At 38.4% G+C, this 13,154-nt stretch overlaps 1 protein-coding gene across 1 annotated transcript in view; it reads left to right on the top strand.

Annotated features, from left to right (window-relative positions):
- Positions 1 to 249: 249 nt before the first annotated feature.
- DNAJC3 (DnaJ (Hsp40) homolog, subfamily C, member 3) overlaps positions 250 to 13,154 on the top strand; it is a 31,106-nt gene continuing 18,201 nt past the window's right edge. Inside the window, exons 1-5 of the mRNA XM_009867033.1 lie at positions 250 to 324; positions 580 to 631; positions 5,968 to 6,078; positions 9,075 to 9,199; positions 10,261 to 10,335. Coding sequence (XP_009865335.1) covers positions 250 to 324; positions 580 to 631; positions 5,968 to 6,078; positions 9,075 to 9,199; positions 10,261 to 10,335 — 438 coding nt within the window. The remainder of the gene's footprint in view (positions 325 to 579; positions 632 to 5,967; positions 6,079 to 9,074; positions 9,200 to 10,260; positions 10,336 to 13,154) is intronic.

Below are 13,154 nucleotides of genomic sequence, written 5' to 3' on the forward strand. Positions count from 1 at the left end.
GGCGGCCGGGCAGCCCCGCAGGACGTCCTGAGGGTGGAGTGTTTCTGGAGCGGGTGTGAGGAAGAGGGAGGTACCGGCCTGCCACCTCATCGGGGCCGCTGCGAAGGGCGTGTGAGGAAGGCACCGTCGTGGCTTGAAACCTGTTTGGTTTTATCTGAATTCGTGGCGGTGCCGTTTAAGGGAGCTTTGATGCCTACTTCGTTTTTCCTGGCCTGCTGGTAGGGTGTCAGTTGCTGCGAGGGCTTGAAAATGCCGTGGTGTCCTCGAGTGCTGCTGCGTGACAGCGCTGGCCGCTTCCGTACTGGCCTTGAATTTTCCACTTCTGTATGGATTTTGTATAGTTCTCAAGTTCAGAAGTGTTTGGTTTTTTTTTCCCGTAGTCCTCGTTTTGTCAAAGCCGTTATTAGTGCCAGACCTAAAAATGTGCAGAGGCTTCTGACAGTCACGTTCCATTTGTTGATGTTTTTGTTTTGTTGTTGTAGAGTTTGGTGGTGTTTTGGTTTTTTTTTCCCTTCTCATTGTTACTACCTGAAATTGAGCAGAGTTTATTCGCACTTTGTGTGATCTGTTTACTTTCAGGGTACGCTGTCAGCAACACCTGTGTGGTCAAACTTTTATTCACAGACTCCTGGTAAATTCATAACTTGATTATACAATGGTGTGTCTAATATTTTTTCCTTTACATGAGTAACATTCCTTAACTGGCAGTGGCAGATTATTCTGACTATTGACAACTTCAGCTGCAATTTAAGGTTGTATACTTAAGGCTGACCTGGGCTTGATATTAGAAATTCAGTTAATGCACTAAACTAATGAATACTTCAGCTGTCCATATGGCAACAGGAACATACGATGGCAAAGGTTCTTTGTAGTATAAGACTACATACTATGGACTTGAATTGCTTTTTTTTTGATGTGTATTCTAGTAGTGTTCAACAAAAAATAATAATTGTGCTTAGTACATACCTTCCCCCCCCCAGCCCCCGCTAAGACTGTGGCAGTGATGCTCCTACTGAGGATTTTTTTATTTGGAGTTGTCAACCTGTTTCAAGTATATGGCTTATGGCTATGTGGACTTATCAAAGCCACATATCCTAATTTGAGGTATATTTTCTTCAGTTAAGAAATTCGTACGGTGAATTTGCTAACCTCTAGTTCATAAGTTTATTTTCCGTAGCATGTAGTTCAGTAATTTAGGGAGGTTACATTATTTAAGTACTGGGATTTTTTCCCATCCCAAATATTACTGGTCTTTGAACTCAATGGTGTTTATATTTACATTTAAATTTGCATCTTGCCTTGGTAATAGAAGTCTGCCTTGTGCCATCTGATTCCTGCATCAGTGGAGCAGCTGGCTGTATTAACTTTGTATCTTACAGTTGGTATCTGTGAATATCTATGAATAATTTATATCTGGCTTATAAATTAGTTCAGTTAAAAAGGTTTTTGAGTACTTGGTGATGTGGCAGGTTGCAGTTCAGCCTTTACTGTTGTGTTTCCTGAATTCCCCCTCCACAAATATCTGGGCTGGTGCTGACTAAGCTCCCATTTGACACAAACCACATCTTCAGAAGATTGATCATTCATAGCTGTTTGTCTGCACTAATTGCAGCGAAAAAGGTGACTGAGAAGGATGGACGAGTATTTTTTCTCTTCTCCTTCCTAGTGGCAAAAGAAAGGAAATGTAATAAGGGCGAGAAGAAACTGGCTTTGAGTATACAGAGCTTGGTTCATTATGGTCAGATCACTAGCCTCAGCTGTTTCTCTCGGCCTCACTATATATTTCTATGCTAAGTTTGAGAGTGTTGTTGTTTTTTTTCCCCTCACCTCACATAGCAAAGGATACTTGAGGGATGGCTTTTTGGTGTGCTGGTCTTTAAATATATTTACAAATTTTCTTTGTAAATGGAGAGAGGAAAAAACTTGATGGGTGGAAGTTACATATGGCTCAACTGGATGCTCTGAGGCTCCTTGTGAGCCTTTTTTAATTGCTTCTGAGACCGTGGTTAGTTGCCCACTTCATACGTTTTTCAGTATTGTTCTTGAAAAACATACTTGCAAGCACACATAAAAGCAAAACCCAAACTTTTGTAATAGTAACATCAAACTTAAGTCTTAATACACTAAACCAGCGTCATTCTGCTCAAAAATTGCCCTACAAGTGGTATCTCCCACTTGGCATGACAAGATAATCATCAAGTTCTTATATTAGCACACACGAAGAAAAGGTTTAGCTCATTGCAATTCAGACTACTTACATGCATATTTCTTCTTTGTCTTTGAAACAGTTTTGTTTCTGCTGCATAGTTGGGGCTAATTCTGTTTATTTTGGTAGTCCACTTACTCAGCTTGGGAACAAGAGTTTTCTCATATGTCTATCCAGCTATATATATCTTTACATATGTATTTATTTTTTCTTTTGTAAAGTAGGTGGAAATTCTAAAGGGGAAAAAAAGAGAGGTGTGTAGATAAATGTAAAATCTTGAAGCTGTCTTCAGGTTGGAGGGCTTTCTTAAGCTTTTTACACTGTGGATGTGTGACTAAATATATGAGAATGTAGTTGAAGTTTGTATACTTAGGTGCCCACATGTTAGCATCAGTTATTCTAATAAAACAAAAATCCTACCAGGATTTATGTGAAGTGAATGTATTCAACTGGAAAAACAAGTTAGTGACACCTGCTTATTTTTCCTGTGCCTTCTGATTGAATTTAAGTTGTCAGGGCTGGTACCAGTTCTTGTCTGGGAGTAGTTTATGGGTTTTGGATTTATTTTTTTTTTTAATCCTCTTTTTGGCGGGGCTTTTTTAGTGTGTGTGGTTTTTTCTTTTGTTTTTCTTCACTCTCTTTTTCCACTGCTCTTCCACTCTTGCATCAGTGCCAGCACTACAGACTCTGAATTTATCCAGAATATCTGATTTGATTTGACAGCTGAGGCTCTTGTATGTGGTCATTTGAGGTCTTTGGTGAATAGGTAACAGGCAGGGTTTAGAAATAACATTCAAATCAAGATACTTGGAAGTTTTAAATTAGAATGCTTGCATATTTCTGCATAAATTTATTTTTTTGCCCAAGCATATAAAGCTTTTCCAGTTGTAGTGCTAGGTCTTTGATATCCATCTCACTAATGACTGTCTGTTGGAAAGAGCTCTGTGGGGTTGGTGTTTTTTGGTTTTTTTACTCCTGTTGAACTCGAGTCCTTATGTTCATTCCCAGACCAAAGAGTGAACAGGCACCCAAATAGGTTATGCCAGATTTGAGTCCTTAGACTCCCATGCCTGTGTTAATGCTTTTGGATGTCTCCTGAGGGGTTGTTTATTTAGTGCACTTGTTTGTCTACAGCCAGAAAATGAATAGGCAATAGATTTATGTGAATAAACAGCCCAGCTATCAGATCAGTGTGCAGTGGTCTGGAGTAGGTGTGGTAGATGTCCCTTTTCATCGTCGGTATGCTGACTAGAGATTGCCACATCGATTTAGGATGGTCAGCAACTAGCATAGACGAGTTTTAATGTATGGCTAGTAATTAGTCTGATTCTGCAGGGGTCCTGCAATTCTTCACAGTTTGCCTTATTTCTCTACTCACATTGCTCCTGCTTTTGTTACTTACCTTTTTCATATACTTTATAATCTTTGGTGTTTTCAAGGAAAAAAGATGCCTCTTCTGCCTAAAGTATTATGTAACTGCAAAACTGTACTGAACATAATGTGAATGAAAAACCTGGAATAGTGTAGGTACATCTTATTGTGGAAAATCTATTCTTGGAGCTATCCTGATGTGACTAAATGGAAAACAAGGACGCTCCTTCAGATGCTTGAGACTGTGAAAATTGAATACCATGTATAAGTGGATGGAAGGTTCATCATAGAGTAATTTACAGCCCTCTTCTAGGATGCCGCTCCAAACTGGCAGTTTTGAAAGATTTCAAATATTGCTGTGTGTGGAGGCACAGGGGGGAAGAAGCTTAATAATTTTGGGAGATTTTTTTAGCTCATGTTAAATGCTTCAGTGGGTTTATGGTTTGATACCAGATTTGTTGCTAGTATTGCTTCTGAAGCCAGAGAAATTTGTGGTGGGTTTGTTTTCTAGGGTGTGGCTTTAGTTTGATTTTGTTTTGTTTTTTCTCTTGTTGTGTTTGTTGTTGTTTTTTTCTTCAATGCTTACTTGGTCATTTTAGAGGACACTGGATACTCAGTGATAAAAGCTTTAAGTTAGAGAAGCAAGAAACCAAAATGGCAAAAAAGTGCTATTTTTTCTGAAAATTTGACATTAGCATAAAAGCTACCATGAAGTAGAATGCTCTATGTGAAAAACTTAGTGTCAAGAAATACTTCTCCACTATGAGTGGAGCTATTTTTGTTTTACTCAGAGCTAAACATAACTAGAATGGGTTTAAAAATGCATAATTTAATAAGATCTCCAAATTGACTATATGATAAGTAATATTACTGTTTAACTCCCATCTGTTTAAACAAACAAACAAAAAAAGCTGAAAATTTAAGACTTACAAGTTTGGGGTTTTTTAATATGAAAATATAAAAAGTTGTTTGCTCTCAGTTGTTCTAAAGCAAATAATTGAATTGCAGCTTTTGTATCGAGTTTTCTGAATTATTATCAGTCTTGTAACATCATTTTTGAGTGGATGCAGAGAGCATTTTGTTGATATTACCAGAGACAGCTCAATGACTTTCTTGTTAATGTAGAATTAAAAGAATTATAAACTGTACTAATGAGTGGGAAAGGAAAATTAATTTAAAATCCTAGATGCTGAAAGCCTCCAGTTCTTGATGGCTCGGTGATCAGAAATTACTATTCTTCAGTACATTTCATTACAAATACTTTGTTGTTTAATCACCTTTCAGCGTGAGCAGTTTTCATAGGCTCTTCTGCAAAGTGTCGTGTAACATTGTTGAGGGTTAGGGCAAACGTTTTTATTCAGACTTGAAGAAACGACTTCAAAGTGTTACTGTTTTTGTGTTTAAGATTAATTCAAGTGCCTATCTGAATTAGCTTGATACAGAACCTGGGTCAAATTAATTCCTACTAACTGTGGTTCATTGATTTCTAATGTAATTATTCAGGATTTTAATAAGTTACCTTGCTTAAGTTTGTGCCTAGTGTATGCTCTTGGTAAACGAAAACTTCTTATAGTGTGAAAGTTTGAATAGTGGTAAACTGGTAAGTTATAGTGAAATTATGTCCTGATTTGAAGAATGCTGGAAGCAGCACAGATGAAAAACCTCTGTGGTGGAATTGTTGTATGTCCAGCATATATTTGTACTCAGCTGCTCCTTTCTTCTCAACGGTAGTATTTTCCTGTTGGTTGAGCGGCACCTAGTTTATTAGCTTTTAATAAGAACTGGCACTTTGAAAACATACCCCTTGAATATGATTTTCATACTACTGGTTAAATGAAAAAGAAATAAGAATCTTAATTGTTTGGATATAAACTTGTGCAGTCTGGAAATGGTTTGCCTTGAAAATTACAGAAATGAGACCAAAGTGCCAATCTCTGAAGTGGCTAATAGCTCTTAGTTGAGTCCTAAGTTACCAGTAGTGTAATGAAATTTACTTAAAGCCTTTTTAATTTTATGTGTGTGCATCATGAGTGTTTTCCCACCTTCTTCTGAAATTGAAAGCCCACATTGAAATGTAGTTTGTCAAACTGCTTTTATGGTTGATATATAAAGCTTGATGTGTTGCTGAATGTATAGACAGGAATAGAAATGCTTATTCAGTGCCTTCTCACAGTGCGATGCTTTACAATGTTTATCTACTTACTTCAGCATCCTTCTTGGGGCAGGGAAGACGTGCTATGTGTTCATTAGGCTGGAGATTGTTTTAGAACTGGGAGATGTGATCTCTGCCTCCATATCAGTAACTGTTGTATGTATTTTGTTGTCACTGTATGCATTTGGCATAATCAAACTGGTCCTTCGAAACTTTGATCTTTTTGTTTTCCTTTAAGGAGCTGAATGTGGAATAAATGCAGAAGTAGAAAAACAGCTTGAAATGGGAAAAAAGTTATTGGCTGCTGGACAGCTGGCAGATGCTTTGTCTCACTTCCATGCGGCTATAGGTATGTATCTCGGGAAAGTGACTTCTGCGCTGAAGTACCTTTGGGGTTTTGTTTGTTTGGTTTCGTTTTTCTGCTATTTGCTTCAAGTGTCCTGCTTTCTTGCAAATTGTGGTCCGTGAGTTGCAGATGTTGGGGCACCTTTATGCTGCCGTTTAAACTTGAACAGGAGCCAACAGTGAAGCAGAGGAATATTTATGTTTTGGCTCTGCTAAATGAAACTGCTAAATGATTCGGGAACACTAAATCACTGCTGTTCTGCAAGGGAGCTGTATGGAGGCAGTTATAATTGACTGTGGTATTGTTTTACAAGGAACTCCCTGTATCAAATCCCATCAAGATTAGATTTCATCTTTATGAAGTTTTTTGAAATCTGTCTTTGAAAGGTTGAGTTTATCCGTGCGCTCTTCTTGTCCAGCAACATAAAAAATTAAGTAGTTAAAATAGTATCTCTTTTAAAAAAATAATTAAATCTTGCAGTGGGTGAAATCTCAGTGAAACTGGTGCTACAGGTTTGAGATACTGAACTGGTAGTGAAGAGTGTATTAATTGTCCTTCTCTAGTATTCAGCTAGTGGTTTCATATTTTTGCGTTCTGCATTTTCAACAAACTGAGAGGAGTTAAATGTTTGCTTCTGTAAATTTTAAAGTAACTTTACTGGTTTGAATCCTTGAATTGAAGCACAGAGGCAGACATCACCAGCAAGGATTAGTGTCTGTTAACGTTACAACTTCTGAATTTACTTTTTAAGTTGTTGGACTTTGTTATAATGTGCACAAGTGCAGCGTTTTCTCTGAGAAGAGTAACAGTGAGTTGTTAAACAGTAATGAATCATACTATTGAGACTCTTCTATTTATATCTTGGTCTGACAGTGATATGTAAATGCTGATTCTGAGTTATTAGTATTTTCTGTGAGTTCTCTAAGGTCAACTTTCCTTATACATAAGGAAGTGGAGCAGGGAAACCTCTTCCTTTCTGTGGTGTGGATGCTTATTCCACCAAGAGGTGTTCTGTTACTCCTTTTACTTTGTGTGTTGCTGCCAGAGCATTCCTGTGTGATCTGAGTGGGGTTAGTGTTACAGCCTGCTTTATTCCTTTGTTACTGGTTGGCCAGGTTTAACTTGGATTTGGCAAAGAGCCCAGTTCAGTGTGTGACCGTAGAAATGGTGGTGGTGGTGAACAGGAGGCGGCAGTGTGAGGTGGGATGAGGAGCAAGATGCTTTTGTGGGGTGAAACCCTCTGCTGTGCCAGCTGTGCCCAAGCAGCTGGTGGAGCTGTGGCCTGACCATCTCTGTTGTGACCTTGCTTGGATGTTGCTTTGAGCCGGATTGGCTACACTTTGATCAGACTTCTTTCTTCCTTGTGTTTTGCCTTTTCAAAAAGATTTTAGGCGAGATTTGCCTACTGTGTTTGTAGGAGAGGAAAGAAGAAATTTCTCTAATCCTTTTTTTTCCCTGTACAGCATCATCATAGGCTATGAGTTAAACAGAAATATGCCTCAGCCAGCATATTTTTCTTTTTTTCCAAGTAAGACACTGTCCATTTTTGTCTCTTTGCAGTTTAATTTTTTAACTCTTCCTTTTGACCCTATCAAGCTGATGGCTTATGCCTTCTCTCTGGGTGAATGTAAATTGCTGTTTGTTGCTATTGCTTCGGAGCTATGAGGCAAAACCTCGTATTCTCACTGTCAGAAAGATCATCTGGTGCTGGAACGTGCCAAGTTAACTGTTACCTATCTTTCATCCTGTGTGTATTAATAAAGTTCCTTAATTTTAGCTATTTATTTGTGCCTGCTCTGCACATTTAGTTGTATGCAGGATGACTTAATACCAAATTGTTTCTTTTAAAGGTAGTAACATTTGATTTTGCTTGAGGCATGTAATGCTGGAGTACAAGGTGGCATGCAGTATGGGGATTATAATTATGTTTCAATGTTGGACATGAGCATTTCCACAGCCAAGGCATTGTAGAGAAAGAGAGCAGATAAATTTTCCAGTGAGAACTGAATTAGTGCTTTTGTGACGGAGGTGGCTAGCTACGATGCTCAGTTACAGACCGTAGGATTTTTGGCAGCAATACATTCCATTTATTTTAAAGTCCAACCTCAGATGAGGTGAGGAAGAGAGATACACCTATATCTGAGGAACAAAACAAGTTCTTGTCTACAAATTCTGTATTGATGATTGTTTTTGTTGTCTTTTTTTAGTAGCACAGTAGAAAGTTTAGAGTCTTCTACTGCATATTGTTGTTCGAGTGGTTTGTTACCTTTACTTGAGAGCCCAGAGTAATTACTGTGTGTTTCTTTGAAATACTGCTTAGAGAATAATATTAAGAAAAGTTTTCTTGGTTTTGGAGAGTGATGTTTGGCCCCCGTAAGGGTGTACATATATGGGCTACGCTAGAATCCTACAGTTGCTGGGTCTTGGAAGCTTGACCAGCAGACAAGGTGGAATGTGCAGGCCTTGAAGTTAGCCTTCAGGTTTTGCAAATGTACATGCAGTTGTCTGTTTGAGAGGAGGTGTTGGTGCCCACTGTAATATAGAAGAAAGAAGTTGCTGCTATTTCAGTGGGTGATGACATTGGACTAACACATTGGTCATTTTGGGATTATTTGCTTGCATCCTGTGTGATGGGCAGGAATTGGGATGGAGAGTGAATTAACATGCTTTCAAATGTAGGCCTGCAGTTAGAGATAAAGGGTTAGTGTGTGCTGGTGGTGTTCCTGTACAAAGCTGAAAATTGTGTACCTGCTTCACCTTCAGTATTCTTGATTATTTGGGATTTACTGTGTTTCTGTAATCGTTTATTGTTAAGTAATAAAACTGCATAGAAAAATATTGCTTGGATAATGTTACAAATGTTATATTTTATTGTTAAATACCACTGTTTTCAGTAGCTTAAACCTCAGATAATATATTTTTAGTCATTACAGTTCTGCCGTACCCAAAGTTTCAGCTGCTTTGAGATAGTGTTCTGATTACTGTTCATTCACTTGCAGAGGGAGACTCTGATAACTACATTGCTTATTACAGAAGAGCCACAGTGTACTTAGCCATGGGCAAATCTAAAGCAGCAATTCGTGATTTAAGTAAAGTGGTTGAATTAAAGCAGGACTTCACATCAGTAAGTATTACTGGGATTGAAAATTGTTCAAGCAAAAAAGAAAACAACAAACTTACTTCTAAGAGGGTTGTTATTTCAGATTTTTCTGAACAGAAATAGAAGAAAACACATTAACACTCAGAAGGCTTTAAAATAGGATGAAATAGTAGTAGTGGTGTATGTGCTTGAATTTGCAGCTGTGTTGAGCACAGTCTAGCCAGTTATTCTAAGAACTAATAGTAGTTTTATTAAATTCATGTTCTTTATGCATTTGTGCTAAACACTTTCTTCTCTCACTTGTTATTCTCTCAGTCACCAAGGCTGTGTCCTCCAAGGAGGGAGTGGAGGGCAGGAGGGAAGAGAACACACAGATGCCTCTTCTGTCTCAATCAGCATTTAATTTGAGGCATCTCTTTTCCCCAAGGACTGTCCTAATCTGACTGACCTCCTAAGGGATTGTTGCAAATCCTGATTTACTTACCCCTTGCTCACTTCTGCTTAACAGTATGTGGAGGTTGCCTCACTGGTTGGAGACTGATGCTGGAGACTTCTCCACCTCATTCTCTTCTCTCTCATTTCTATGGGCATTGGCATGTGCTGTATAGCTTACAGTGAAGGAGCAAACATTAAATTCATTGTCATATGAAAATATTCTTACCATAAGTCAAAGACTTTTAAATCATTAGCTTGTCTTTTTGCATGGCTTCAATTATTCTGAAAGTTTACTGAAGAATTAAATGTGGGGATTGTTTGTTATTTTTGCTAATTTCTTGACATCTGTAAGCAGTTTTGATTATAAAAGTGGTTCTTTCCATCACTCGCAGCTGGTCGTGAAAAATATGGCTGCTTTTTGTCCCTTGGTTCTGGTGCAGGGTGATCCTTTACCATTAAAGAGGCCTCATAAGAATATTGACAAATTGAGAAGATGAAGAATGGCTGTTGCGTTCTGTGTTTCACATTGTTAGCTGTAGTAAACTGAAACTTTTTTTTTTCCCCTGCTAAAGGAAAATAGAGCTTATTTTCATAATTTCTTTTGATTTTACAAATTGGAATTCAACAAAATATCTTATGTATCATTTCAGGCAAGATTACAGAGAGGACACTTACTGCTCAAGCAAGGAAAATTTGATGAAGCAGAGGATGACTTTAAAAATGTGGTAAGTTTGAGATATAAGTTGAACTACATCGCTGCTTTGAAGGTTGGTTTCTGAGCAAAGGTTAGTTTCTGAGCAGCTCTGCTGCTGTAGAGCAGATGTGTGTGTATGCCTCAGGGTCTTTCCTGTTCTTTAAAGGTGTTGTAGCTAAGCTACATTGTATGAATAAATGACTGATCAAGGTGCAGTGATGAAGATGAAACCAGGTGTTGCATGAAGTAGCACAGCACTTGAAAAGTCTCTTTTTTTGTGTGTGTGTGCCCTGCACTTTGTGGTCTCTGCTTGAGGATGCTATATTAGGAAGAAATCTTCATTCAGAAAGAAAGGATAAGTGACAGATTCCGTGATTGAACCCTGCTTTACATCACCTGGATCACCTTGGGAAATCGCCAAGGGCCTCATAGATCAACCTTTCAAGTTCCCATCTCTCTTCACTCATTGCAGAAGGATCCCGGGCTCTTAATTTAGTTGCTGGACTGTTAAAATAAGTGAATTTCAGTGACGTTCAGCTGTGTGTCTTCCCATCTGCGGAGGAGTTCTCCATCTTTCATAACTGTGTTCACAAAACTTTCTCTCCATGATCAGGAAGTGCCCAGAGTTTCAGTACACACACATTTGGATATTACCCACTTAAAACTCACTTGGGTTGTTTTTTCTTTCAGTGGATATTTTGTGCGTTTCGGCTTCATGCTACAAAAATAAACTGATCTAACCCCAGAACAAAATTTCTCAGAGAATGTGAAACTCTGTTCCATCTCTGTTGCATGAAATTTCTGTAATCCTGAGAATAAATAAGATTCATTCTTATTCTTGCTTATTCTTCAAGAGGTACTAGTTTGAACAGCTTGCATGTTGTTATGCCAAGAGTTTGCAAGTGTAACGGGTACTGTCTTGTTGCCTTTCTTTGAAGAATGTGATGGAGAAAGCAGTTCTATGTTGAGATTACAGCTGTTTAGTGGAAATCTTACTAGTGAGTGCAAACAACAAACAAATTGCAGGTGTTTAATGGAAATCTTACTAGTGAGTGCAAACAACAAAACCAGAGCAATTGCACTGTACGGTCTGAAAGGTGGTTGGGAGGAACGGCTCTTGCAGGTATTAATGCCCTGAACAGTCTGTGTTTGTAGCAAAGCTCAAGTAGCTTATTCTGAGTTTGGTGTAGCAGTGGCTTCTCTGGCTGCTGCTGCTTCCTCAGTAAGTTTCTTGGGAGTGTGTGGTCTGCATTTGCACGTCTGATTGCAGTGCAGCCCGGCTGCTGGCACATACGGGAGAATGTCATTCAGCTCTGATTAACTGAGGACATCGTTGCTGCAATAGCAATTCCATGATGTCAGCCTTAGTTCTATGTTTGTGCATATCTTCAGAGTTCCCATTTCTTGAAGTATTGCGTAATACTCCATACAGAAATGCTTCTCCAGTCAGCTGGCAAGCAGTTTGTCCTTTTCCAAGCCTGCTGCAAAAATTTAGATTGCTGCCTTTGGTCAGTCAAATAGTTTCAGTCTTCAGGCAAGTTTTAAACCTGAGGTGAAACAGAGCTTCTTGTCAGAAGCTGATTTAGGAAGGTACCATACTGATCCTAATCTTACTCCCAGTTTTCTGGATTCTGTGAACAATTATCGCCCATGTACGTAGAGAATATGGCAAGCTGTCTGTTTTGAAGAGCACAACTTTCAGTTATGTACAGTATATTCAAGCAAAATAAGCCAATATTAAAATAATCCTTTGTAATAGGTGGATTTATTCCTATGGGGGAGAGGATTAAGTTATCCTGCATACCTTGAGGTTTTTTAGTAGAATATGTATTTCTTTGAGGGATTTCCTTTGTTTTCTTCTAAATCTTTCAGATAGTCAGTCTGATTATTCTACCAGTTCTCTGCATGTCTAAAATATCTAGTACACCCTGGCAGTATGCTTGGATTTAAATTTTAAATTGCATTTAATCTCAAAATGAAAGTGTCCTAAATCTGCAATTCTGTCTCCCTTGGAAGCGTAAGAGCTTAAAAACTGGCAACTGAAGGTGCCGCTTCCATCTCCACTAGATGTCAGCCAAGACCAAGTGACTGAGCGCTCGCTGTACATATGCAGATGGTTTTCTAATCTAAAGGAGCCCTCTGCTGTTGCAAAATACACTGGACAGTAGTTTTCCATGGTTGGTACACGCAAGAACACTTTTTTGGATGTAAGCAAAGGAGACCGTCTTGCAGCGCTGTAAATTAACCCGATTACTAGGCAATCTTGGGTTGGGTGTTTGAACCTCTTTTAGCCAAAGTAACATTAGATTATTTCCAAATACATTCCTCTGTGGTAGTGTGATCATCTGCATCTTGCTGGGTAAAGAGTAAAAAGTATTGAAAATTTCCTTGCTTTTTCCATCTGCCTGCCATCAGAACTGTGTCACTTTACGTTACTCTGCCAGTGCAGAGCTTCCTTTGTGCACTGTTCTTGAGCGTGTGGATGTCTTGATTCCTTCAGTTCACCTCAGAATATTTTCACAAACCTAATCAATTTCTTTTCGTTGTGTATTTACCGGTTGGAAAAGCAAGAAGATAAACCAACTTTAAAATGTGTAGATATATGCCTAAGTTAATGGCACTGGGCCACTGTAACAGAGGTAGGGAAATGGTCTGTCCAATGTTTTGGAGTTTTTTAACAGTATTTTGGTTTTAAACAACAGTATATAAGAGTTTTTTTCAAGTTGATAGTGTCTGTTTATAATATTAGGACACTCAAATGCTACAGATTAATTGCTGTATTTGTTTAAACTCTCTTTGAGAGTATGGCTTTTGAGTTAGTTTTTGTGCTTTTTTTCTCAAGATGGTTGT

Source organism: Apaloderma vittatum, unplaced genomic scaffold (genome assembly GCF_000703405.1).
Source record: "Apaloderma vittatum isolate BGI_N311 unplaced genomic scaffold, ASM70340v1 scaffold7063, whole genome shotgun sequence".
Taxonomy (NCBI): domain Eukaryota; kingdom Metazoa; phylum Chordata; class Aves; order Trogoniformes; family Trogonidae; genus Apaloderma; species Apaloderma vittatum.